Raw genomic sequence first — 25,037 nt, forward strand, 5'->3', positions numbered from 1 at the left:
ATCTTCTTCCCTCTTCGGAGCGCGGGACGGGGTCATCTGCTCCATCTCCACCTCTAACTCAAGCTTGGAAAATTGGTCTCTCAATTCACATTGGCATCTGCAGTGAGGAGTTGTAAGTGGTAAAATACCGTCAGCTTCTTAGCTTACCGACTATTTCCCGGAGTATTTCTTTATCTATTATCGTCATTCTCTCCATCAAAAAATAAACATTTTACAAACCATAAACATTTTTGCGATTTTATGTCCCTAACCAGGATCAGATTCGTAATGTTTTTCTTTATTCAAAATGCTAATTATCCAAATAAAAACCGCAGTCGGATTCTTTTTACTTTTCTTGTATATCGTTCATGATATCTGCCGATTCATTTCATGGATGTCTTTGGGAATTGATTCTTCTCCTCTGCTGTGCATGTTGATGATAATTATCATTGCTGAATTTTTCTGCCATCTCTATTTGGAATTTGGAGTACGCTGAAACAAGTGGACAGCATTGAAACTTACTAAGATCACTTAACTCGCCCAAAAAATTAAACATTCCTGTTCTTTACCCCAATTCTTTACTTGCCGGTATCATTTATTGGTTGTCTGCTTTTGGTGCAATCTTATGTACTTTTTTTCCTCCTCAGATTTGTTGCAGTCCATTGGTGTCTTTTACTCTACTTCTATGCTCTAATATATTATTTTTGGTTATCTTCCTTTGGTGATATAACTTCAGTTATCTCGTCGCAAAATCTGTCTTGGCTCGTTCTAATTTGATGTTTTGGTGCTTGGTGTTTCTTCCAGGTAGGAAATGGCTCGAATAGTTGCATTGAGCTCCCCCTCCTCCAATTGGTCCTTCCAATTTCATGGAGGTGCTCTCATGAATAATAGATTATTAAAGGTTGAACATGCGAGGTATTCAACTCCATTTTTTCCTAATTCTCAGGAAGGGCATTTAAAGCAATGTAGAAAAAGGAATACACGTCTTAGGGTGGAAGGTTCAAGAGCATATGGTGATAATATAGATTCAGATGATTCAGAAGATGACGACGATGGTGATGATGACGATGGTCAAGATGAGCAACCTACTCAGAGTAATGTTGATCATGTATGCCCTACTTGGTTTCTGCAATCTAGTATTTTTAGATCAATTAATAACTTTATTTTTTTTCATTTAGGATTATTACTTGAGTAGATACTTGCTTCAAATTTGTGACCTTAACTTTTTTTTCTCGTTTAAGTTTCGCTACCACTTCTTTCATATGATTTTTCTCTAGGTATCTCAATTTAGATCTAGTTATTGCATGTCATAAAAAAATTAGTTGTTTTCTTCCGGTATCGATAGTTTGTGCCTGATGAAATTTCTAGCTAGAGTGTATGCTTTCTATATGCACGAATCAATGCAAGGTAAAGGTCTTTCTTAGTGTGGGACAAGGATGTCGTTAGTGCTTGAGGAGTTTGGGCACATTAATGGTTGGAAGAAGCATACATTTGAGGAAGATGAAGAGAAAAGATAATTGTTCTTTAGGTTGGATATTAAGATCTTCTTAAGCACTTGATATATTTCAGGCATAAACTGCATTTACTTTGATAAATCCAGTTTTTTGATGGGATTGAACAACCTCTTCTGTTTTGGTCACTTTGGAGGGGTTGAGGGTTTGTATATCTTCAAATGAATGGATCTAAATTCTTCATGTGGTAGTTATGTCTGTCTTTGCTCAATGAATGGGTAATGGATCCTCATTTGCTATGAAGAAGCGATAAAAGCTTGTTGAGTAGCTTGTCTTGGATAATATGATAGTGCACCTCACTCCAGTCTTCCTATTGAACACATGATCAGAAACATTGTTGATCACAATGTTATACCATGTTAAGGGGTGGGAAATGAACACCTCTTATCATCTATTAATGCCCAGTGGCACACTATCTTAATGCATATATGGATTTCATCCTCTTCTCGACCTTTGCACTAGGATCTTTTTAGTGCAGAAAGAAACATGGGAATCTCTAAGAGATGTACAAGAGCCAAGTGTAGATTTTCTCGTTCGAGACAATCTCCCAGTTTGAATTTGCATGTACCCTTAGCTCAAGATTTGGCTGGAAATGTAGAGCTCTTCATGACCTTATATTTATTTGGTGTGTCTATTAATACAATGTGCAAAGGTCATGTGAAGTTTGCTGGAGGACAGTGTGAAACATAACTTACTGATGGACCACTCCGGTTGCATGAATGTTTAGTTGGTTTTCAGATATAAAATCCGCTCATTAAGTACTTATATGCAGTTGGCTTGAAAGAGCACCTCAAGTATCTATAGATAGCTTTAGTATCAGCAAAATGGGCATGATAAATACCCTCTATATGTTAACTTATTGGGCAACAATGATGCCTTTCATTTTTCTTTTGTTTCTCATGAGGGCATTCCCCGTTTTTTAGGGAACATATGGTGAGTTGAAGAGAAAGAAAGACACTCCTTCAATGTTGCCAAGCATATATATCCTAAAAACATTCTTGTTGACTGATTAGCATCTTCAGGGATTGTTGAAACCATAAAATAGGAAATGCTATATCAGTTTTCTATGGAACTTTTTCTTGGACATCTAAAAGTCTACTTTGGTGATGCTCCTTTGGCCGAGCACCTTGGAGTGTTGCACCTTGGTTGCAGTCTGTAGAAGTTGAGCTTTCCTGATATTATCTGGGGCATCTTGAATGAGCATAATGCGAGGATTTTCCCCATGAACAGCCAAATGGTGAGATGGTTGAAGAGGTACACAATGTTTCAACGATTTGTGAGGTTTGGCTGTTCTAGGATTTAGAGCTCAGGGCTTCTTGTGAGGCTAGAGGTAATGGGCTTATAGGGTGCTGATGCCCATGCGATGAAGAGTTATGTGGGAGTCCTCATCACATCGAGTTCTCAAGCTCAAGTTCAATGATGGCTCTTTTAGGAGCTGTTGGGATCAGAAGCATAGCTGGAGACAGAGAACTGGTAAAGCATGACTTTTTCAGGTCTGTTTGGCATCTTTAACTTGATGGTGGCATGGGGCTTCTTCTTTTCAGTGGCCCAAAATTCTTCTTGTCCTTGCTTTCAGACCGTTTGATGGGGGACTGTCTTAATGTCGTTGTATAAGCTAAACAAGAGGCAACTTACCCTTGGAGGATTGCTGGCAAGTTGGAGCCTGCAGAAGTTTCTCTGCATCAGCCTTGAGTAATTCTTATTTCAACATTTACTGGGAGAAGCCACTGATGATACTGATATTTAACCCAAGCATGGGGCGAATCTTGAGTCCCTTATTAGGGGGTGAAGATCTTTTTGTTAACTTCTTGCTAGCGATCTGTGTTTGTTGTTGTTTTGTCTTTCTCCTTCTTTTTTCTTCTTTTTCCTCTTCTGTTCTCCTTAATTTGTCTTTATTCTTCTCCTCTTCTAGATTCTGCTGTTCTTTTGATTATACATCATCATTTGCATGCACTCTGATGTAAAACTTGATTGATTCTGTTTCTCTTCAAACCAATGAGTGATAAGTGATAACTATAATAAAATGAATTGTTTTGATCAGCAGCACCTAAATTAGGCTTTTTCTTTTCTTTGAAGTTTCTCAAAATATATTCCGATTAAAAAAACTAAATTTTATTTTCTAATAGCTCTCTAAGTTGCCATTGTGAGGCCAATAGAGAATAACCCACTAAAAACTTTCCATTTATTTTTCATTTTGTTCATTAGCAATTTCCCCTATTATTTAAGTGGGGTATGACATTGATGCTGTTGTCTTCCCTTTGTCATGCACCTTGCTAGCTGGGTAAGGTGATCTTTGTTTTCACAATGTTTCCACTATATTTCACTTGCAGGTGAAGGAGGACTCATTTCGTGAGGATCTTGAGAAAATTGTTGGCAAAGATGATTCAACTTTTACTGGCATTGATCTTGCAACTCTCATAAGAAACAAATACGGGCGGTCTTATGATGTCCAACTTATAAAGAAGGTAGCTGTTTTTCTTGGTTGCGTGATGTTTAGGGGTCATTGGTTCCTGTAAAATTATTAGAGTTGGAAATCTAGAGTGTCTTCTTGAAGCCAAACCATTCTTAAGAATCACTGAATTGCATTTGAATACCAGGGCCCCGTTTGGATGGCCAACATCTAATAAGCGGGGGCCAGAAAGGGTCCATATCCTTGAATGGCAGAGCTGGCCAAACTGTTTCCTTTTTACACCCATAAATGGGCGTGGGAGTAAAGGGGCTTATTTGTTAATATGGTTCATCCAAACGGTGGCTAGTATTTTCTTAAGTTATATTGTTTCCTTTACATTGGTATGTAATGTTTGCAAGTTGCCTAGTAAATGATGATGTTCACTTGTTTGCTTAAGTTTAGATATTTTTATGTTACTTGAACAAAAGTAACTCTTTTCCTTTTCTTCATGGCACGACTAGAATCGAGTCATTTGATAATTGTCTCATGTATCAGGCCTTTGCCTTAAAATAGGCTTTTGATGCGAATTGCTTTCCTATAGCTGGATTGGAGTAATCTTTTGAAATCTTTTGCTCACAGAAATCTGGTGGTGGGCATCACTCAAGTCATTTTTCCAGATGGTCCTATATTGGATACGAATGGCGTGTACCAATTGTTTTGGTAGAATTGGTTTACCATTTTTGAAGTTTAGGGCAAGTATGCCACAGGGTGCATTTCTCAGTGCTGCCTTCCAAGAGGTTTGGGATAACTTCTTAGTGAGATATAAGGGGTTGCATGTCTCATTGAGGCACGTGTTTCCAAATGATGCCAGATTGAGCCATTACTAGGTGGACTGCCCTTTATGGAATGATGAACATAAAACCATGATTGCATTGGGGGCAAATATGCAATAATGAAAGAGACTCATCCCATATTATTTCAAATCGTTGTTCCATGCCATACTAGTGTGTCTCTAAATCTACATGCTCCACTTCTTAAGTTGTCTATTTGTCATAATGGCATGTTAGCCAAACATTCATTTACATGTGCACATTTGCATGATATTCTAAACACACGTATATAGTTTGTACACCTGTGGGGCCTAGTGCCATACATTACATGTACATTGGATATGTATAAACAGATACCAAGAGAGGTCAAGGATCTATCCTTTAAATAGAGATTAGCTTTTGTTATTGGGACCCCCTAACATGGGTGGCGACGCTGCTCTGGGAACGCGATCTTGTGCTCCTAGAGCAGGATCATAATCCATCCACGAGCCCGTGTGATCCCAAGCCACTACGAATCTGTCAACTTAACGCACCAATATTTTTTATATTGATAGGAGAAGAAGCAATAGATGCATTTTAATTAATAAAAGAAAGCAATAACTGCATATCCATAAACAAAGAGAAAGTAATAATTATATATTACTAAAAAGGAAACCAATAATTATTGAAATTCTTGTTCCATAAATTATTCAACGTAAAAGAGATTTCTAAAACCACATTAATCACAAAGAGAATGTTTTAAATCTAATGCTTCTAGACAATGGCACGTCCATTTTTTGTCACAAGTGTTTCTGAGATTCTGATTCTCACGTCTTTTAAAAATGTGTACAAGAGAGAAAATAATCCCTTTCTCCATCTCTCTCTCTCTATATTTCTATATCTATATGCTCCATGTACCTCATGCTTTTTTTTTCTTAAGTTGAAGGGAAGGGGAATTTATGAATAAAAGGGCAGCAATTGTACATAGTTTGATCGAAATTGTATCCTGTACTATATATTTACAATGTACAAATAAATATTTTTAGTACATTATTCTGAAGGACTTATACATGGAAGACTGAAGTAGGTAAGTATGAGTGTTACTCTGCAATTTCATTTGAGTAAATTTATTGAAAATATTCTAATCTATTAATTTTAGATCTATTTTTTTTTGAAATTTCTTCAATTTATGCTTGGGGAATGATTTTATGTTACCATGTCATTGTAATATAATGAAACCACACTTCTAGAAAACCATATTTATGACATTTATATGAGCCCAAATTTTACACACATACTCTCTTCATCCCAATAATAAAAACCAAAAAATTAAACTTAATTTGCATCCTAGTTATGGTAAAAATGACTACCCTGCAACAATGAATCTCGACCATCGATTTGGTGAATTTCAAGATCGAGGACTTTACGAATTCAAAATGAATTTCTTCTTTTTTAACATTATTAATCTAATAATAATAAAGCTATGTAAAAAGTTTGGAAAGGAAATAATCTCTCTAAGGCCTAGATCTAAGCATGTCACTAAAATGGACGGCCTATGTCAATTGGTCTTAAAAAACACTTTCTATGGTGTTTTTTCAGATTTTGCTTTTTTGTGATTGTTCATTAGAATAAAAAGAGCGTATATTTGAAAATTGGCATCAATCAAATAGCCGTAACATGGTTTTTGAAGATTGTTTCATTATATTACTATAGAATCGTTGCATGAAATCACTCCCGTATTAAAAAATACTATTATATTAATTTTGCATCCATTTGCACCCTCATATGTGGTTCTATAAGCTTGACCATAAGTCAAATCTGAAACTCAAAGAAATGGGCTCAGACGGGCCTGTAACTGCATAGGCAATTGGAAAATTATACTTCCAATATCTGTATGTCAAATTCCATCAAAATTGACAATGTGGTTATGCCCAATTATTGTCACTGTTAGTCAAACATGCCCCTAGAAAGCTTGATCATCAGTCACTTGAAAACTTCACAGATCTACATTTAAGGCATTATAAGCCTATTATTCAAATTTCATAATACTCGTATATCGTTCAATATATCTTTGAAACCATTGCAGGTCAGAGCATGCCTCTATGGCTTTATTGCCTGTCCGAAATCTTATCATCTTGGATCAATATGAAACTTTGTATAGTTGTAATCTAAGAGATTTCTCTCAATTCCTGGGTATGTTTCTCATGAAAATTAATGGATATGTTCCTCATACAATGCTCACAATCAAAATAAAGGATAAGAGCTGATAAATTTCTGTTTTAAAAGCGGTAAGGATCATATTTCAGCAGACTGCATTTTGACTGCCAGTCTCTACTTCAAATTGAGATTTTCTCCTAATCCATGAATAGTTTTCTCATGAAATTTGATGGAGACATTCTTCATTGGATTCTCTACCAAGCTAGCAAAGGATTGAGATCAATAAACTCTTGATTTGAATGTGATCTAAGGAAGAAATCCTCATGTTGCAGCAGTGTGACAAAACTGTTATAGGGTAGTTTCAATAAACCATCTCACTCATATTTGATGCTTTTGGTTCAAGATTTATGCCATTGGATTTGTCTTTGAGATGCTCTGTAAGCGTATGAAATGATTAGGGCACAAATATTTATGGTTTGTTGGGATTCGATGAGAAGTAGGGACTGCTCTTCCCTATGGTTTTGAGTCTTTTGACTGTCAGTCGTGGCAGGTAACTTCCAACCTGAAATTTTCTCGGAAGAGATCCTTAAATTCCGAGCTTGGAGATATCTAAACTTATTTGATGTTCATCCTCGCATGTTCCTATGAGAGAGAGGACCTAACTACGTGGATACTGGATAAGTATGGATGTCCAATTCTTACCCTCGCTATCAACTGTTATATAGGATCTTCATTGACTATCAAGAAGAGAGATTATTTTGAGGGTCCTTAGTATGGATGTCAAGTCATACTTTTGCTCTCAACTGCTATATAGTATCTTCATTAACTATCAAGAAGAGAGATTATTTTGAGGGACGTTAGGGTGAGATATGAGACCCTGGAAGAGCGGAGTACTGCACAAAGCATCCCATGTTAACTCCAGGGAGTTCACAGATCATTTCTAGAGAGAATACTTGAGATCGAGGCCTGATTTAGGCAAGGGATTAAAGAATGAAGGCAGCTTGACGTTCGTGCATTCATAGCCATGTATATGACGTGTCATTTAAGCCTTAAAATCTCGATGTCTATTGTCTTCTTTATTTCTTTGAGTCTGTAGTAGTCTTGAAACCCAAATCAAGGGTGTTCAACCTTATACAAAATGAAGTTGTTGTAAATGAAACATGAAACGTAAGGGTTCCTGAAACTCCTCCCGATTCATCAATACAAACAAAAGCCTGATCATAACAATATCTTGGTGAAGTTGTCTTCCTTTTTGTGTTCATTTTCATTTCCCTGGTTGATTAATCATACTAGGAGTCATATGGTTTTATAAAAATGCATTTTGAGCGAATAATTTATTACATGCACCCTCATGAACTCCTGCAAAGTAATGAACCCCACCCCCTCTCCTTCATTCAATGTATGTAGCAGTTAGCAGATGCCAAATATTTTATGGGGTTTTCCAAATGTGCAAGGGCAACCAAGGTATGTGGCTAGAGTTTCTCACCCTTTTGGCACATCCTATTAGTTAGAACTTAGGAGGGATGCTTTAGATTTAAAGGTTTTAAAATTAGCCTGACTAAGACAAAGTATATAAAATGCAAATTTAGTAATAATAGGAGTAGAGATGAGGAAGTAGTTAAGATTGACGGTCAAGAAATACCAAAAGAGCGCACTTTCGATATCTTGGGTTGATAATCCAGAAAAATGGAGACATTGAGTGTTACTCTTCAATTTCATTTGAGTAAATTTATTGAAAATATTCTAATCTATTAATTTTAGATCTATTTTTTTTTGAAATTTCTTCAATTTATGCTTGGGGAATGATTTTATGTTACCATGTCATTGTAATATAATGAAACCACACTTCTAGAAAACCATATTTATGACATTTATATGAGCCCAAATTTTACACACATACTCTCTTCATCCCAATAATAAAAACCAAAAAATTAAACTTAATTTGCATCCTAGTTATGGTAAAAATGACTACCCTGCAACAATGAATCTCGACCATCGATTTGGTGAATTTCAAGATCGAGGACTTTACGAATTCAAAATGAATTTCTTCTTTTTTAACATTATTAATCTAATAATAATAAAGCTATGTAAAAAGTTTGGAAAGGAAATAATCTCTCTAAGGCCTAGATCTAAGCATGTCACTAAAATGGACGGCCTATGTCAATTGGTCTTAAAAAACACTTTCTATGGTGTTTTTTCAGATTTTGCTTTTTTGTGATTGTTCATTAGAATAAAAAGAGCGTATATTTGAAAATTGGCATCAATCAAATAGCCGTAACATGGTTTTTGAAGATTGTTTCATTATATTACTATAGAATCGTTGCATGAAATCACTCCCGTATTAAAAAATACTATTATATTAATTTTGCATCCATTTGCACCCTCATATGTGGTTCTATAAACTTTGCACCCTCATGAACTCCTGCAAAGTAATGAACCCCACCCCCTCTCCTTCATTCAATGTATGTAGCAGTTAGCAGATGCCAAATATTTTATGGGGTTTTTCAAATGTGCAAGGGCAACCAAGGTATGTGGCTAGAGTTTCTCACCCTTTTGGCACATCCTATTAGTTAGAACTTAGGAGGGATGCTTTAGATTTAAAGGTTTTAAAATTAGCCTGACTAAGACAAAGTATATAAAATGCAAATTTAGTAATAATAGGAGTAGAGATGAGGAAGTAGTTAAGATTGACGGTCAAGAAATACCAAAAGAGCGCACTTTCGATATCTTGGGTTGATAATCCAGAAAAATGGAGACATTGAGGAAGGTGTCGCGTATAGAATTAAAGCTGGGTGGGCAAAGTGGGGATGTGCAACCGAAGTATTATGTGATCGCCGCATACCAATGAAGCTGAAGGGGAAGTTCTATTGGAGCACTACAAGATTATCTTTGCTTTATGGTGCGGAATGTTGGGCAGTTAAGAAACAACATACTCATAGGATGGGTGTAGCTGAGATGGGGATGTTGAGATGGATGAGTGGTAAGACAAGAAGGGAAAGAGCTCAAAATGGATACATTCTGTAGAACTTAGGTGGCTCTAATAGGCGATAAGATATGAGAAAGAAACTTAAGTGGACTGGCCATGTGTTGCGCAGTCCCAGTACGACACTTGTTAAGAGGTGCTCATTGGTTGGAGTAGAAGGCTCAAAAAGGGTAAGGGGTAGGCCCTAAAGGACATGGTTGGAAGTAGTAAGAAAAGATGTGGGGACTTATGGCCTCACTGAGGGCATGGCCATTGATATAGCAGAATGGCAGGCTAAGATTCTTGAAACCGACCCCAAGTAGTTGGGAAAAGGTTTTGATGATGATGCTGAGAAACTATTAGGCTCACAATTTGTACCAAAGATAAAAATCTTACCAATGTTAATTCTCAACCCTGGTATAACCCTAGAAGCATCTCGAAATCCTCATCAAGTGAGTGTGCCAAACTGGTTTAGGCCAAGGTTCATGGTCTTAGCAATCAGCTGATTCAAAGACTCATGAATAGTGGCAAATGGAAAATGTAGCCTTAGAGATGCACTCCGTTCTCCATCTATGTTATCAATCTTCCACATTTATGTGAAAGGTAGTCCAAGAAGCCCCAATCATCATGATCACATGCCATCTATGTGAGTCTATCTCTACTTTAACAATAATCCTTTTCCTTAGTGACAAGTAGAGCCACATTAAGAATATCCCCAATCTTGGAGAAAGCATCTTCAAGTGACATGCACAACCCTAAATCTAAAAGCATGGACTTTGCAAACAATCATTTGCCTACTTCCCACGTTTGAAATCCTTTTATATCCTTCTCTTTTTCTCCTTTGGCTTTCAGAGTTTAAGTAATGGAGACTTTAAGACTAGGGAGTTTGTTTTTTCATGGAATTTGTGACAAAACTCCATTGTTCCTTCCTTAATAGTCTCCTTCATATCTCAAAAGGTCTGGAGCAATATTTCTACCAAATGCAGAAACAGCAGCCTGGACCTCCCCTTAAATCTAGGCTCCAGCCAAAAGACCATTCCTTCAGGGATGCAGTTGCAGGCAGGCTGTTCAGTAGAGGTCTTTGCTTCTTTAGCTTGTAACAATGTTTGGCTTTTATTGTCTATTATAGTAAAATGTATCTCTACATATGTTTCTCTTGATGTTTTTGTTTTCCCTTTGCTTCTGTCATTCTCAAAGACTTCTAAATGCAGCTCTGATACCAATTGGCGCAAATTGATGCAGAGAAATAATAACACCATAAAAATAAAAAAGAAAAGTAAAGGTTTGAGAGAATATACCCTCTCTCAAAGTCTGCAAGGGAATCCACCCCAAAAATCTCTTCACGAACCAAATTTTATTAACTCATTCGCCCCTTCTACAATGAAGGGAAACGTCCCTTTAAATAGACTAAAAAAAGAAAAGAAGAAAAACACCTCACTTTTCCATTTTATCTCCCTAAACTTATTTTCTCCATCATCCATATCTTCTCTCTTTAACCAAGACGTACCAAAAAGATAAGCTTTTCTCTCTTAATCATCACGTACCAAAAAGATAAGCATCACGTTTTACCCCATGTTTTATCCAAAACCTCCTCCTTATTGTTGAAGGGATAAAACCTCCCTAGATTTAACCTTATCTTATTTATATTCCTAAACTAACTAACCCAATCCATAAATATCAACTCACACACAAACTCAATGCCCACAAATATCCCTATGCACCTCTTCTCCTATTCCTGAAGAGATAAACTAAAGAATAATAAAAAATTAAAATAACCCTAATATTATTTGCATCAACTTCTAACAATGCAAATTTAGTCGCACTTGTAGAAAGATTAAGGGAATCAAAATCTTCTGAAATTGGAAATTTGCTCCTCTTGCTTATTATTTTGCGAAAGTAATAGATCGAAAGACGTATAGATAAAACAATAGCAGATGATAAGTTTTGCAGATTGAAGGCTCAGATTTGCTCGACTGGAGATTCTGTGATATAAGGAAAATCATATACAGCGAAACATCATTGACTTAATACCCCAGGCATAATAACGTTGATGATCTAGTCTCTGTTAGAATTACAAAGATCCAGGACTCATGGTGATTCAAAATCTGGCTTATATGATGTTTTCTTGTATAATTGGCATTAGTCATGGAAGGAATCATAAATTCTGTGGCCACTGTAAATCAGTGAAGTTATTCTTGTGATTTATTAGCTTAGCATTTTTAGAATTTCTGAAACTAGGGAATGATTTTATTGCTATTAGATTGGGTTTAGCCTGGATTAAGTGGATAAATTATGGAACTTATAATATTCAAATAAGAATGGTTGAGGCAAGTCATTTTCTGGAAGCCTTCTTGAGCATTTCTTATATCCCAATGACATACTTTGTGAAAATAAAGTTTGGGCTCGTTTGCTATTGAAGCATGACTAAATGCTTATCTGTTTTTTTTCCTGGATATAGGAGTTCATGGGAAGGAACCTTCTTGCAATGAATGTCATGTGGAAGTTTAGGGAGCAGGTACGACGCTGCTGAGTGTCTCATATAATTTTGATCAATAGATGTGTTCTTGAGTGTTAAAATACTACAGATAGTCTTGAAGTTGTGTGGTCTTGAATGTAAATCTTTTGCGCAGCTTGCTTGAAGGATGGAGCTTCCCCAAAGATTGGATACATGTGCATGCATGCATGCATGTGGGAGAGATGGTTGAATCGTGTCAGAGAAACATGAGAGAAATGAGATTTCACATATGGAATAGACACTTGCTTACTAGCAACTTTCTCTTGGATAAAATGATAGTCTAATACGATATACTTGTCCTTTCATAAAACACCAGATTTCTGGTTATATATGTGGTAGCTTTATTATCGTAATACCTCTTCTAGGTTCAGCAATAATAAACCCCATTTCCTGCATTAGTGTTTTCAGCCACATCAATTCACATGTAGTAGGTGCCATAGCCTTATATTTAGCCTCTGCACTAGATCTAGCCACAACATTTTGATTCTTTCTTCTCCATGGTACCAATTGTCGACCAATAGATGTACAATAACCCGTGGTAGATCGCCTGTCAGACGGTGAACCTGTCGAATCAGCATTTGAGTAACCTTCAATGGCTAAATGATTATTTGGCTTCTAAATCAAACCTTGAGATACCCTAAAATTCTATGAACAAAATCGTAGTGAGGAGTCCTTGGAGCATGCATAAATCGACTCACGACACTTACTGCAAAAGCAATGTCGAGGCCTGTGATAGTCAGACAAATCATCCTGCCTACCAATCTTTTGTACCTTGCTGGATCCTAAAACAACTCCCCTTGATTAGGCAATAATTTTGGATCATATCGTCAAAAAATAAGTCACATATTTTCTTAAAGACAAACTAATGCCGTGCTTTGATCTGGCTACATGAATTTTGAGAAAATATATTAACTGACCTAAATCCTTTGTCTGAACATATTGTTTTAGATGTCTCTTCAAATGACTGATTCTGTCATTGCCAACAACAACAATATCATCAACATTGACAACCAAAACAATTGTTCTGGAGTCCTATTTCTAAATAAAGACTTAGTACCAGTTTGGATGTACCCAAAATTGCAATATTTTTGGATTGCAATTCAAAAATCTTGTGAAACAGATTTGAACCATTTGGACAACCTCAACATTTTGTTAGATTTTTAGATTGAAATAAAAAAATACTGTAGTGTCAAGGCAAAAGTTACTGTAAAAAAAAATTTAAGTCAGACTTGAATTTTTTTTTGATGAAATTGCAGCTCTCTCACCCCCGTGCAAACCTCAATCCATGATCCAATAACTCTGTGAAACCTCAGGAACCCCAAATCTACTCTCTCTGAATAAACATAGCTTTTTCATTTTCTCTCTCTAAAAAGACCACAGAAGCTCAAGGCCCATCCATGGCAGCCCTAAGCGGCGTCTTTGTAAAGCCAACCCTTTCTCTCTCTACAAAAGGCGAGCCTTTTCTCTCATACCACACCTATGGGAAACCCCTTCTCTTCACGAATAAGGAGAAGCTCGGGTTACAAAAAACCAGAGAAGCACAAGCCCCATCTATGGCAGCCCTAGGCGGCGTCTTTGTAAAGCTAAGGCCCTTTCTTTCTCTACAAAAGGCTAGCCTTGTCACTCATACCACATCCATGGGCTCGGGTTGTAAAAAACCAAAGAAGCTCAAGCCCCATCCATGGCAGCCCTAGGCGGCGTCTTGTAAAGCCAAGGCCCTTGCTCTCTGTACAAAAGGCAAGTTTTTTCTCTCGTACCACACCCATGGGAAGCCCCTTCTCTTCATGAATAAGTAGAAGCTCGGGTTGCAAAAAACCAGAGAAGCTCAAGCCCCATCCATGGCAGCCTTAGGCGGCGTTTTTGTAAGGCCAAGGCCTTTTCTCTCTCTACAAAAGATGAGCCTTTTCTCTCATACCACACCCATGGGAAACCCCTTCTCTTCATGAATAAGGAGAAGCTCTGGTTGCAAGTTTGCTTATTGTATGGAAGCAAATTGTTTACTGCTGCGAGAGATACAGGAAAATCTTTTGGATTGGTAAGAGAATTTTGGAAGGGTAGAATGCGACTTTTCTTTTAGTATGTTAACTCCATCCAAACAGTCCAGCATGATAATAATAAAAGATGGTAATGTTTCTTAATTAAGGATGAAGAAGCTTATGATTTTTTTCAATGTGAAGGTTTTTTTATTTGACATCCAACCCTTAATGATCTGACTCGCCCTGAGCAACGAACCCAAGTGGTTGCTCCATGCAAAGTTCTTTTAAATCACCATGGAGAAAAGCATTCTTGACATTTGCCACAACAGCCGTCTATTGTTAGCCGCCACAGTAAACCAATTGAATTGAATTAAGTATAACCACATGGGCAAATATTTCACAGTAGTCAATGCCAAATGTTTGTTTGTACCCCTTAGCTACCAATTTGGCTTTTAATCTTTCTATAGTGCCGTTAGGTTGATATTTGACTGCATAAGCCCATCGACACTCAACATCCCTTTTTCCAATTGGTAACTCATTGAGTTCCCATGTATCATTTCAATGACGTGCATCCATATCTTCGTCGCTCTCTTCCACATAGTATGAGAAAGTGCTTCTTGATAGGTCTTAAGAAAATAAATAGATGCAAAGGCTAAAGTGAAATTTGTAAAGGTAGCAAAATGTGCAATTAGATGTTGAGAACAAGACCTGATGCCTTTATGGATGGCAATAGGTTCATGGTCATTACAAGAAGGAGGTGGATCAATAGACGAAGATGATAATTGAGTGGTTGGCTGAGTTGGTGGGGGATGTCCACCTTATATTTGTCTTCTAGTGTAAACCTTTCTGGGCTGCTCCTGAGAAACATCATGACGTGTAGATGTGCTAGATTCAGTGGAGTTAGGCAAATGGGGTGAAGAAGTATCAATAGGAATAGCAAGAGGAATCAAAGAAGGCGAGGACTTTGAGGTTCTTCAGAACATGATAAAAAATCTTTGTATCAAGCACGTGACTCTCTTTTAGAAAAATGAGAATTATTTTTAAAAAAGTTACATCGGCACAAACAAATTTCGATCGTGAAGTAGGATGATGACAATGATAACCTTTTTGGGATCGTGAATACTTGAGAAAGGCACATTTGACAGCCCGGGGATCTAGCTTATCATTACCGGCACCTAACATATGAACAAAGCTAACACACCTAAGCACTCGAGGAGGAACAACAATCGGTGGAGCATTAGGAAATAGAACCGTATGTGGTATTTTTCCGTATAAGACTGAAGATTGCATACGATTGATTAAATAACATGAGGTCAGCAAGGCATCTCCCTAATAAACCTTAGGAACACACATATTAATAAGCAAAGAACATGCGATACTTCAAGTGTTGATTTTTCCCTTCAGCAACCCCCTTTTGTTGAGGTGTATGCACACAAGAAGTTTGTCATGAAATCCCATTTTGAGCATAATAATTCTAAAATTCTCTCTAGAAAGATTCTCTTATGCATTATTAGAATATAAAATCCACACATTTTTATTGAGTTGAGTTTGGATCTCTTTGTGAAACAATTTAAAAATGGAGAACAATCGCAGATCTCTCTTTTATTAAATATAACCATGTCATTTACGAATAATCATCCTCGAAAGTTACAAAATATCTATGACAAGACAACCTTTGTACTTTAACTGGACCCCATATATCCGAATGACCACTATAAATGGAACAAGTCTCTGTTTGTCAACTCTAGGATGAAATGACACCCTTTGATGCTTTCCTAACTAACAATATTTACACTCTAAAGCAGATATAAACTCCAAAGATGGAACTAATATCTTCAAGTTATTGAGAGAACGATGACCCGACTAACAATGCCATAAGAAAGGAGAATCAATAGAGTGAAGAGCAACACCAATCGGGTTGTGATCCAAGTAGTACATGCTGCCTGATTTACACCCGCCACCTATTGTCCTCTTTGTCTTTAGATCCTGAACGACACAAGAAGAAGGATAAAGGGTTATAAAGCAATGAAGATATTTGGTTAATTTGCTCATAGATAATAAACTAAAAGGGAACTTTGGAACATACAGTACAGATGACAGCAAAAGGGAAGGAGTAGGCATAATTGTACCCTGCCCTAACATACTGGACAACAAGTCATCCGCTAGCGTAACAAAGGAATTAGGAGTACACTTATTTAGAGATGCAAAAATAGAGGATTCACTAGTCATGTGATCAAAGACCCCTGACCTGAATCAATAACCCATGGAGCAGGTTTCCTGGAGGCAAGAAGCACAAAAGTACCTGATTTGGCAAGGGTGGCAGTAGAAGAGGAAGAGGGAACCTTATACTGCTGTCCGTAAGGGGTCTTTCAGGGCGGCAATGAGTTTATGGTAAAAGGAGGAATCAGTGAACACTCCGGAGGGAGCGGGAGACCGGATAATTTTGTCCTCCTTTTGGGAAGGGAGGTAGAGGGAGTGGAGTGGAGAATTGAGGAGAGTTCCAGGAAGGCAAGGATCTCGTTATCATGGAGATTTTTGCGGAAATTGGGATTCCAAGCCTTGGAGTTCCTTTCGGAACGAAGAGATCTGCAATTGAGGCATCTGGGTTTCTGGCAAGGCGAAAGAGGTCAAGGAAGCGAACCATGAGGGGGTTATGACCAATCCAAAGGTCTAACCAGAACTTGATTCGAGTCCCAGTTCTGGGGTGCTAACAGATGTGAGACTTGAAAGGGTGGAGGCTACGAAGAATAGATCTCCAAACCCCGAGGAGGAGTTGAAGACCATACGGAGCATCCAGGGAAAAGAGTTAAGACGATATTTGTAGCATAGCACTTGTTGCCACAGATGACCTTCCTGGGTAGTTAGCCGTCACTAACAGTTGCCGAGAAGGTTAGGATCTCGTTATCGTGGGGATTTCTGTGGAAATTGGGATTTCTGGCCTTGGAGTTCCCTTTGGGAACGAAGAGATCTTCAATTGAGGCATCTGGGTTTCTGACAAGGTGAAAGAGGTCAGGGAAGCGAACCATGAGGGGGGTATGGCCAATCCAAAGGTCTGACCAGAACTTGATTCTAGTCCCAGTTCTGGGGTGCTAACGGATGCGAGACTTGAAAGGGTGGAGGCTACGAAAAATAGATCTCCAAACCCCCTGACCACCCACAGACCAGGTGCCGTATATGGTAAATCCACTCAGGGGCACTATACAAGAGAATAAAAGCCGTCAGCAGGCTTATACAAAATGGCAAAAACAACCAAGTAGACGACTCATAGTAAATTGTGGGGTAAGATCCTGAGGTCTCAGCAAGGTGAGCATCATCTTTGGAGAGAGTATTAGCTCTAGGATTTGCTTCCCGCCATATGTGCATCCAAGAGATGAGAAGCTCGCTGGAAATGTGAAAAATTTCACCGAAAATATGTGCCAGTCTCCAAAGACTGGTCGATGAGCCTGAGGCCCAGTTGATGATGTTGCTGCTATCTCCTTCTATGATAAGGACACGATCCCAGGAGCTGACAAAGTTACCGAGGCCTTCCAAGGAGAGCAATTGCTTCAGAAGTGGTAGAGTCAGCCTATCCTATGGACTTGGAGAAGGAGAAGAGGGTTCTACGTTCATGGTCCAAGTAGATACCCCCAATCCCGGCTGGGCCCGAGTTGCCTAAGGAGCAGCTGTCGAAATTGAGTTTAATTTGCCCTGGTCAGGCAGTTTCCAAAGGGAAGCCCTGGAAACGCGAGGGGGAATGAGGTGCAGCACGGCTTGCCAATTGAGATGAAAGCCCGTGTGTGAGAAAAGTTTGAAGGCTGAGTTGTTCCTGGCCCAGAAAATGATGGATTCCTTTCTCTTCCGTTGCAAGACCGAGGGTGTGGAAGAAACACCCCTAAAGATTCTGTTGTTGCACTTGGTCCAAAGGACCCACAGTGTAGCAGCCACTGATGCTTGCCAGAGTAAAATCCCAGATTTACTCCAAGGGAGGGAGTAAAAGGAGCTAAGTAACCTGGGTCGGGGTTCACCCAACACCATTTGAAGAGCTGTAGTAGGTGCCCCCACAGTTCCATTGCCACCTTGCAATGAATGAAGTGGTGCGCATTGGTCTCTTTGTCCTCCATACACAAGATTTATCTATTGGGAATGGGGAGACCCCTGATTTGGAGTTGGTCGACAGTTAAGGCTCTTTGGGCAAGGACCATCCAGTTGAACACCTGAATTTTAGGTGGAATGAATGGGAAACTGGCCCTAAGAGGTGATAGAGTGGGGAAGGGTAGGAAAGGTAGGGCCCAAGAGGAGTTTCCGGTGGAAGGGCTTGACAGAGAAGAGACCAGAGGCAGTAAGAGACCAGATGGTGCCGTCGGCACCTTGAGAAGGGAGAAATACTGAGTGGAGAAGGGTGGACATGTCAAGGAAAGCTTCCAGCTCATTATCTGTTAGGGCCCTCTGGAACCTGGAGTTCCAAATTCTAGCGGGACCCAGGGAATCGGAATGATCAGCCACTGATCCTTGACCCAGGCAAGCTATATTGAACAGGTTTGGGTAGTGCTCCCGGAGGTTGGAATTGCCAAGCCAGAGGTCTAACCAGAATCTCATGCGTCCACCTTCCCTAGGATGAAATCTGATGTTGGTTTTGAAATGGGGCAGGCTGTGGAGGATTGATCTCTACGCCCCTGAAGCACGACCAGAAGCCCTGCAAGATGGTGACAATTTGCCAGAAGGGCAAGATTGTTCAATTTAAGGTGGCGAATACCCAGCCCTCCGAAGTTTGTAAGTAAGCAAACTCTCTCCCAAAAAATAAGATGGAACTTTTTGTGTTCTTGTCACCTGACCACAGGAAGTTGCACATGAGCTGTTCAAGGTGGTGGGCCACAGAGGAAGGCATATGGAATAGCGACATCTGAAATATGGGAATGTCTGAGAGAGTGCCTTTGATTAGAGTGATTCTCCGTGTGGGTGAGAGGAACCTGCCTTTCCAGCTAGTGAGTCATCTCTCAAACTTGTCAATAAAGTGGCTCCATTGGCTGATTTTGGGCTGGCCAATGCACAGAGGTAGCCCCAAATAGGTGGAGGGCAGGGCCTGAACCTCACAACCCCTGCGGTCAGCCAGGTCCTGGATTGTTGCGGCTTCAGAAGACACCCCAATCATCTTGGTCTTGTTCATGTTCACCCTGAAACCAGTGGCAAACTCGAAGCACTTGAGGCACAGCAGCATTGATTTTGTCATTTGTTATCTAAGTCTTTAACTCTTTTTGTTATACATATCTTATCTACTTGTTGGTTGCTGAATGAGAAATTTGCATTTCATCTCTAAAACCTATTCGAGTGAGCCTAACGCATGTGCTTATGAATATACACGTGTGCTTATGAGTATCATAGTATGTCTGGCTCAATATTTGGTGTTTTCTATATTACTTTATTCTTATAGATTTCTTTCAGTTAAAAACAAATATGCTCGTTTGCTGAAGGGCATTTCGTGGTCTCCAGAGATCATTTCCACTTACTGAAGAAGAGTACCTCATGAGGCTTGATGATGTAGCAAATGTGTTGAAATGTTGGGGTGCTGTTTCTCACGTCCGAAACAGTCTTGAAAGAATGAAGGAAAGGCCTCGTATAGGCAAGGTGAAAAGCCCCACAATGCCCCGAAAGTGAATATTTGCTAAGAAGTAGTTCTTTCTTGTGACTCTGTCATGTGGTTCTAAATTTGTTATTCTGCTTTCAGTCTTACCTTCGTACATGGTCGTAATGACATTCTCTATGATTTCACCATATGTTCGCAAAATAGTCAGATGCCATTCTTGCTTTGGCAGTGAGTAAGTGGGCTACCTAGTAAAATTAGGACTTCCTCCCTAGAGCAGTGTTTTTGCTATCTAGGCACCTCACCCTGTAAGAAATACAGTTTCTCAACAAAAAAGAACTAAAGAGCTACCTTAACCTCTTTCCAAGGGCACGCTTCATCTCTTTGAGGGGATCTGCATTTTGAACTTAAATCTATTAGAATTATATGGTTTACGAAAAAGATAAGGTTATTGCATCTCCTACTAACATCTTTTCGTGAAATCATGAGAATGTGATTGCATGTGTCGTCCATTGATGCAGGCAGTCAGCATTTTCATTGACATGGATGAGTCTGGAGGCCGTGCTGATGAGTGGATTTACAAGTAATGTGATATGAGTTGAACCACAAAATTGAAAGAGCATTCTTTCAAGATGCGTATGTGTCATCAGCAAATGGTTTGTATGGAATTCACTTGAGTCTCACCTTTTGCATGTGAAATCTTGTCTGTTGAATCCCGAAATTGTGGACAGTCCATTTTCGTTGCAATTTCCTCAGTTCTTGGGGTGCCTTGCTTGCATCCAAATGTATCAGTGCTCATCTTGTAAAAAGTGTTTGTGTACTAGGTTTTGTACATGTTCTATTTGCAGAGTGCCCACCCCTTCAGTGACTGAATATCAGAGCAGGGTTCCACTAAAAAATGAGCACTTGATATAGAAATGGCCCGTGATCAAGGACATAATGCTCCAGCCCTTTACATGAGCAATTCACCGTCTCTGAAGAGAAATGTGGCTGCTTGAGACTTGAATGCATTATGCAATTATTATTATTATTTTGGTTGTTAGCGTGAATGTATGCATGATGACATTTTAGGAGAACCCCACACCATGAGCACAAACAAGCAACTTGAGCTAAGCCTTAGTTCTGTGCAGTATACTTTTTTAATTTTTTGGTTTAAGGTGTTCAGCAGAGCCGAACCTTGGTGACTCTTGCGATGGGGTTTTAACTGCCTTAACCATTGATCAAAAGAAGAGGTGAGAACGTGTTGGGTATGGTCAGTTAGACCCAACCCGGACTCAATGTGGTAGGGTCCTGACATGACCCAGACTAGGACCTGGCAAGGTCCAAATTCGTCTGACCTAGATCCAACCTGCCGAGGTCCGGCGTTGGCCTGCACCTGCACCCACGTTTTGGAAATGGGCTATGTCGGCTTTGAATCTGTTGCACCCATACTCGAACCGCGGGGTCTATTCTAAGGGTCTAGACCAGACCTGGGTTGGGTAGACCCAGAGGTTTGCCAGGTTGATGCAATCTATTAAAAGCCCGAATCTAGCAAACCTTCTTTACAATTGGGAATAATCTGAAGTGTGAGTGGAAAATGAAGGTTTCAACCCTGGGATTGCTTATCCAATCATGCTCGCATAACCAATGGAGGTGTGTAGGTAATGCTCTCACCATATGATACCATAGTGTGACGTGGTCGTCTCTTCTAAATCTCGTCTCCTTTCCTTCCATCCTCTCTTCTATAGCTACATTTGTTGAGAGTCTTTAGACCATCATCTCTTGCCTATATTTTATCACATATCTATTTCTGTCTCCGTTGTTCAAGTGAAAATAATGTGGAGTCTTATCTTGATTGGAAATAATTTAGTTTTTAAATAGCATTTCTATTATCCTTTTTATTTCCTCTTGCTCCAAGTTCTTGCTTGTGTGTCGCACGCGATGCAATCTAGTTCTCAGTTTATGATGCCAATGCGAGCATCATGTCCTTCAAAGTTTGTTAAAAGTTTTGAACTTTGGAAACAAAAGATAGAAAAATTCTTAAATGAGATATTTCAACTTTGGGAGTTCACAATTTGTATTTCATTGTTTTCCACCCATGTGTTTGAGATCTGATAGCCTAAAGCTCTTGGAAATATTTTTAAAGTTTTTGGATTTTCTTTCCTCATAATGCCAAATGATTTCGCGTTAGTTTGAAAAGTAGACTGTTGGGAGATGCAGTTCTCTATTTGCCTCCCCTAAGGTATCAAATATCCATTTTTAATATGGATGCAAAGTTGTGGTCTCTCCTAAAAGTAAAATTTAATGGTTAAAAATTTTTATCCAATCTTTTTTTTTTTAGCTTTAAAAATTTGTTTATTTTTACATATTAATGATCTCCATGTTAGAGATTATAGACATCTAAAGAATTAGGTCCAAAAACCATCTTAAAATTAAATCAGAAAGAGGAGACATATGACTCGTAAACTATAAAATTATTATGTTCAATAGGGATCTGCTATATAACAAATAATTTTGGAAACATTTAGTTTACTCTAAGGGAAAAGTTTATATAGGGTTGCAACCTTAAAATGTAGAATTACATGTGCACCTTAAAAAATCTATTGGAAATGTTGTTTTAATTTTGAAAAAACCCTCTAATCGATCATCTCGAAATCGAGATGGATGAATATGAAAAAAAAACTTTTGATGTCTTGAAAATAGTACATCTTGCAATATATTATCTAGAGTGTCTATTTTTAAGATTTTCATATATTTATAGATCTATTTGATTTTAACTATTTTTGGAATTTAAAAATTTCTAATTAGGTATGATTTTAAGATGATACTAAGTACTTTTTACAACAAAATTACATGTTATAATAAAATTTTAAGGTGCGCCTTAATTGGATTGTTTAAGGTTGTAACCTTATAGAAACCGCACCCTCTACCTAATTCTATCTCCTTTAATAAAAATCACTAGGAAACCGTTCAAATTGTGTAGCAATCCGTGGTTAACTTCCAATGACAAGAAAATGGGAGGGAAAAAGTTTCGTGCCAGATTTTGGCGTCAAAACACAATTCAAACCCGAAACCCTAAATTAATAGTTAATAAAGTAATATTGTGAAAGAAAAACAGTTTTTTTGGCGCCTCCTGCAATGCTCCCGCCCATCTTTGAGCTCTCCCGCCTTTTTGGCAGCGAGTTAATAATAGTAATAACATGACTGAAAAATGGCGCCAATTGCTCCCGCCAAATTCATCTATCTCCTTTGCACTCTTGTCTAGAGATATATATAAAACCCTTAGTTGGCAAGGACCAGAGGCCAAGATCTCTCTTTCTTTCTCGTGTTGTTGCGGAGTGGAGGTACGATAAGCTCAGGAGAAGGAAATGGTGGTACGTGTTGGGCCAAGCAAATTCTATGGCAGTGGGCTTCCTAGGCCACGGATCTACAACAACATAGAGGGTAATGAGAGGGTTGATCCCCCATTACCAGTCATGGCTCCTCTTCTCCAATGGGCAAATGAAGCCCACTGGTCAAGGGGGGGCCTCAGTTTCAAGCGTCGTTCAAGAATGCAGGGCAAGCTTGAGGGCAATATAAGGAAGCTCAGAGCTCAAATAGATGATGATGATGACGACGATGTTGTCGTGACGATGATGATGAAGAGAAAGGAGAAAAAAGAAGTCCAAGAAAAGGGTGTCTCTCCTACTGAGACTGCTGCAAAGAATGCCCTTCCTGAAGAAGAAGCCCCTTCTCCTGGGACTTACAATCGTTCAAAGCGAGTGAGGAAGAGGCTACTCGAGGATGGTGATGATGATCATGAGTTCAAGAGCACTCAGAGGGATACTCTGCCAGTACAAAGGTCCTCAAGAAAGGTGAGATCTGAATTGATGGTGGAAGCTGAGGAGCTGGGACCAACAGCTATGGATGAAGATGCCAACCTTAACAAGGCTGCCCCTAGTAGTACTAGGGGCAAAACAAAGAAACTGTTTGAGGTGGAGGAGGAAGAGGGGAAGAGCAAGAAGAGGCGGTCTAAACAGCGCTCCTCAAAGTGAGATGCATCGACAGCAGTGGTCATTTTAATTCCTCTTGGCCACATGTTCGTGGCCTTCCATCCTGTCTATATTATGATACTGTCGTTTTTCTTTTCTGTTATCTTCATTTTGGAGAAATCGTAATGTGAATCCCTTCTTAAATTATGATACTGTCGCGCCTTCCATCCTGTCTATATTATGATACTGTCGTTTTTCTTTTCTGTTATCTTCATTTTGGAGAAATCGTAATATGAATCCCTTCTTAAATTATGATACTGTCGCGCCTTCCATCCTGTCTATATTATGATACTGTCGTTTTTCTTTTCTGTTATCTTCATTTTGGAGAAATCGTAATATGAATCCCTTCTTAAATTATGATACTGTCGTTTTCATTACTGTTATCTTCATTTTGGAGAAATCGTAATGTGAATCCCTTCTTAAATGATGGCTCGGTGGTTGTCCTCCAACAAGTCATTGGAATTTCAGGAAATGCCGTAGCCATGGTTTCTGACACCCTTTGTTTTTTGGTGCTTATACTGGATAAAGAAGGGGGAACACTTCCTTGTCTTCTTCTCTCTGCCAGTGAGGGTCATGAAATATTGAAGTTTTCTCCCAACTTCTAAATGATGACTGTTCAGGAAAATAAATTGCTAGATCTCAAATGTCTTTAGCTTTTGATGCATCTCAAATTGTTGCAGGTTTTGAATGCTGTATTGCTTTATATCCCCTTTGCTGCAAGGTCCCCATTTTTCGTCACATTATGATTCATCCCCTTTGCTTCTGTTTCAATTGAAGCATGAAATTTCAAATTGGTGTTTAGGTAGCTTCAAAGTTGGTCTGTGTCCTTGTGCAAAGTATTATGTGAGGTTTGAAAGTGTAATTTCCAACTTTCAAATGACCTTTTAGATTAATGGGGTTAGTGCTACAGTATTTAAACCCCCCCCCCCCGGTACAAATTTGCTATGTTCGTGACCGTTCATTGAACAGACCAACAATGGATGACATACTGTCTATCGTGGTTCTATGTGAATTTTGATTGTCACGGACTCGGTATGTTCATGGTGGTATGGACATGCCATGAACAGACCAACAATGGATGACATACTGTCTATCGTGGTTCTATGTAAATTTTGATTGTCAAGGACTTAGTATGTTCATGGTGGTATGGACATGCCATGTCTATCGTGGTT

At 38.8% G+C, this 25,037-nt stretch overlaps 2 protein-coding genes across 15 annotated transcripts; both read left to right on the top strand.

Annotated features, from left to right (window-relative positions):
• Positions 1-24,114, top strand: LOC18438368 (uncharacterized). 14 transcript variants are annotated; one of them, XR_016040877.1, is made up of 6 exons: positions 1-119; positions 784-1,087; positions 3,821-3,955; positions 12,266-12,322; positions 19,746-19,899; positions 20,377-24,114. XR_016040877.1 is itself a non-coding variant. In XM_011626716.3 (6 exons), exons 2-6 carry the CDS (start codon positions 791-793, stop codon positions 20,440-20,442), a joined length of 690 nt encoding a protein of 229 aa, XP_011625018.1. In that variant the 5' UTR covers positions 1-119; positions 784-790; the 3' UTR covers positions 20,443-24,114. The 14 variants fall into 14 exon arrangements, 12 of the variants coding, with proteins under 12 accessions (XP_011625018.1, XP_011625020.1, XP_011625021.1 ...); XR_016040878.1 differs by having other exon boundaries at positions 1-112; XM_011626716.3 differs by having other exon boundaries at positions 19,765-19,899.
• Positions 23,134-24,114, top strand: LOC18438365 (uncharacterized). Its single transcript, XM_006848553.4, has one exon. It carries the CDS (start codon positions 23,203-23,205, stop codon positions 23,866-23,868), a length of 666 nt encoding a protein of 221 aa, XP_006848616.1. The 5' UTR covers positions 23,134-23,202; the 3' UTR covers positions 23,869-24,114.
• Positions 24,115-25,037: the final 923 nt, after the last annotated feature.

Source organism: Amborella trichopoda, chromosome 9 (assembly GCF_054954075.1).
Source record: "Amborella trichopoda isolate Santa Cruz 75 chromosome 9, AtrichopodaSantaCruz75HAP2 v2.0, whole genome shotgun sequence".
NCBI lineage: Eukaryota > Viridiplantae > Streptophyta > Magnoliopsida > Amborellales > Amborellaceae > Amborella > Amborella trichopoda.

What these genes read in the sequence shown, in the direction of transcription:
- LOC18438365 (XM_006848553.4), top strand. Translation starts at nt 23,203, where the DNA reads ATGGTGGTACGTGTTGGGCCAAGCAAATTCTATGGCAGTGGGCTTCCT.
- LOC18438368 (XM_011626716.3), top strand. Translation starts at nt 791, where the DNA reads ATGGCTCGAATAGTTGCATTGAGCTCCCCCTCCTCCAATTGGTCCTTC. An exon ending in ATGTCCAACTTATAAAGAAG is followed by an intron (nt 3,956 to 12,265) that starts GTAGCTGTTTTT and finishes TCCTGGATATAG; the next exon opens with GAGTTCATGGGAAGGAACCT. An exon ending in TGTGGAAGTTTAGGGAGCAG is followed by an intron (nt 12,323 to 19,764) that starts GTACGACGCTGC and finishes CGTGGTCTCCAG; the next exon opens with AGATCATTTCCACTTACTGA.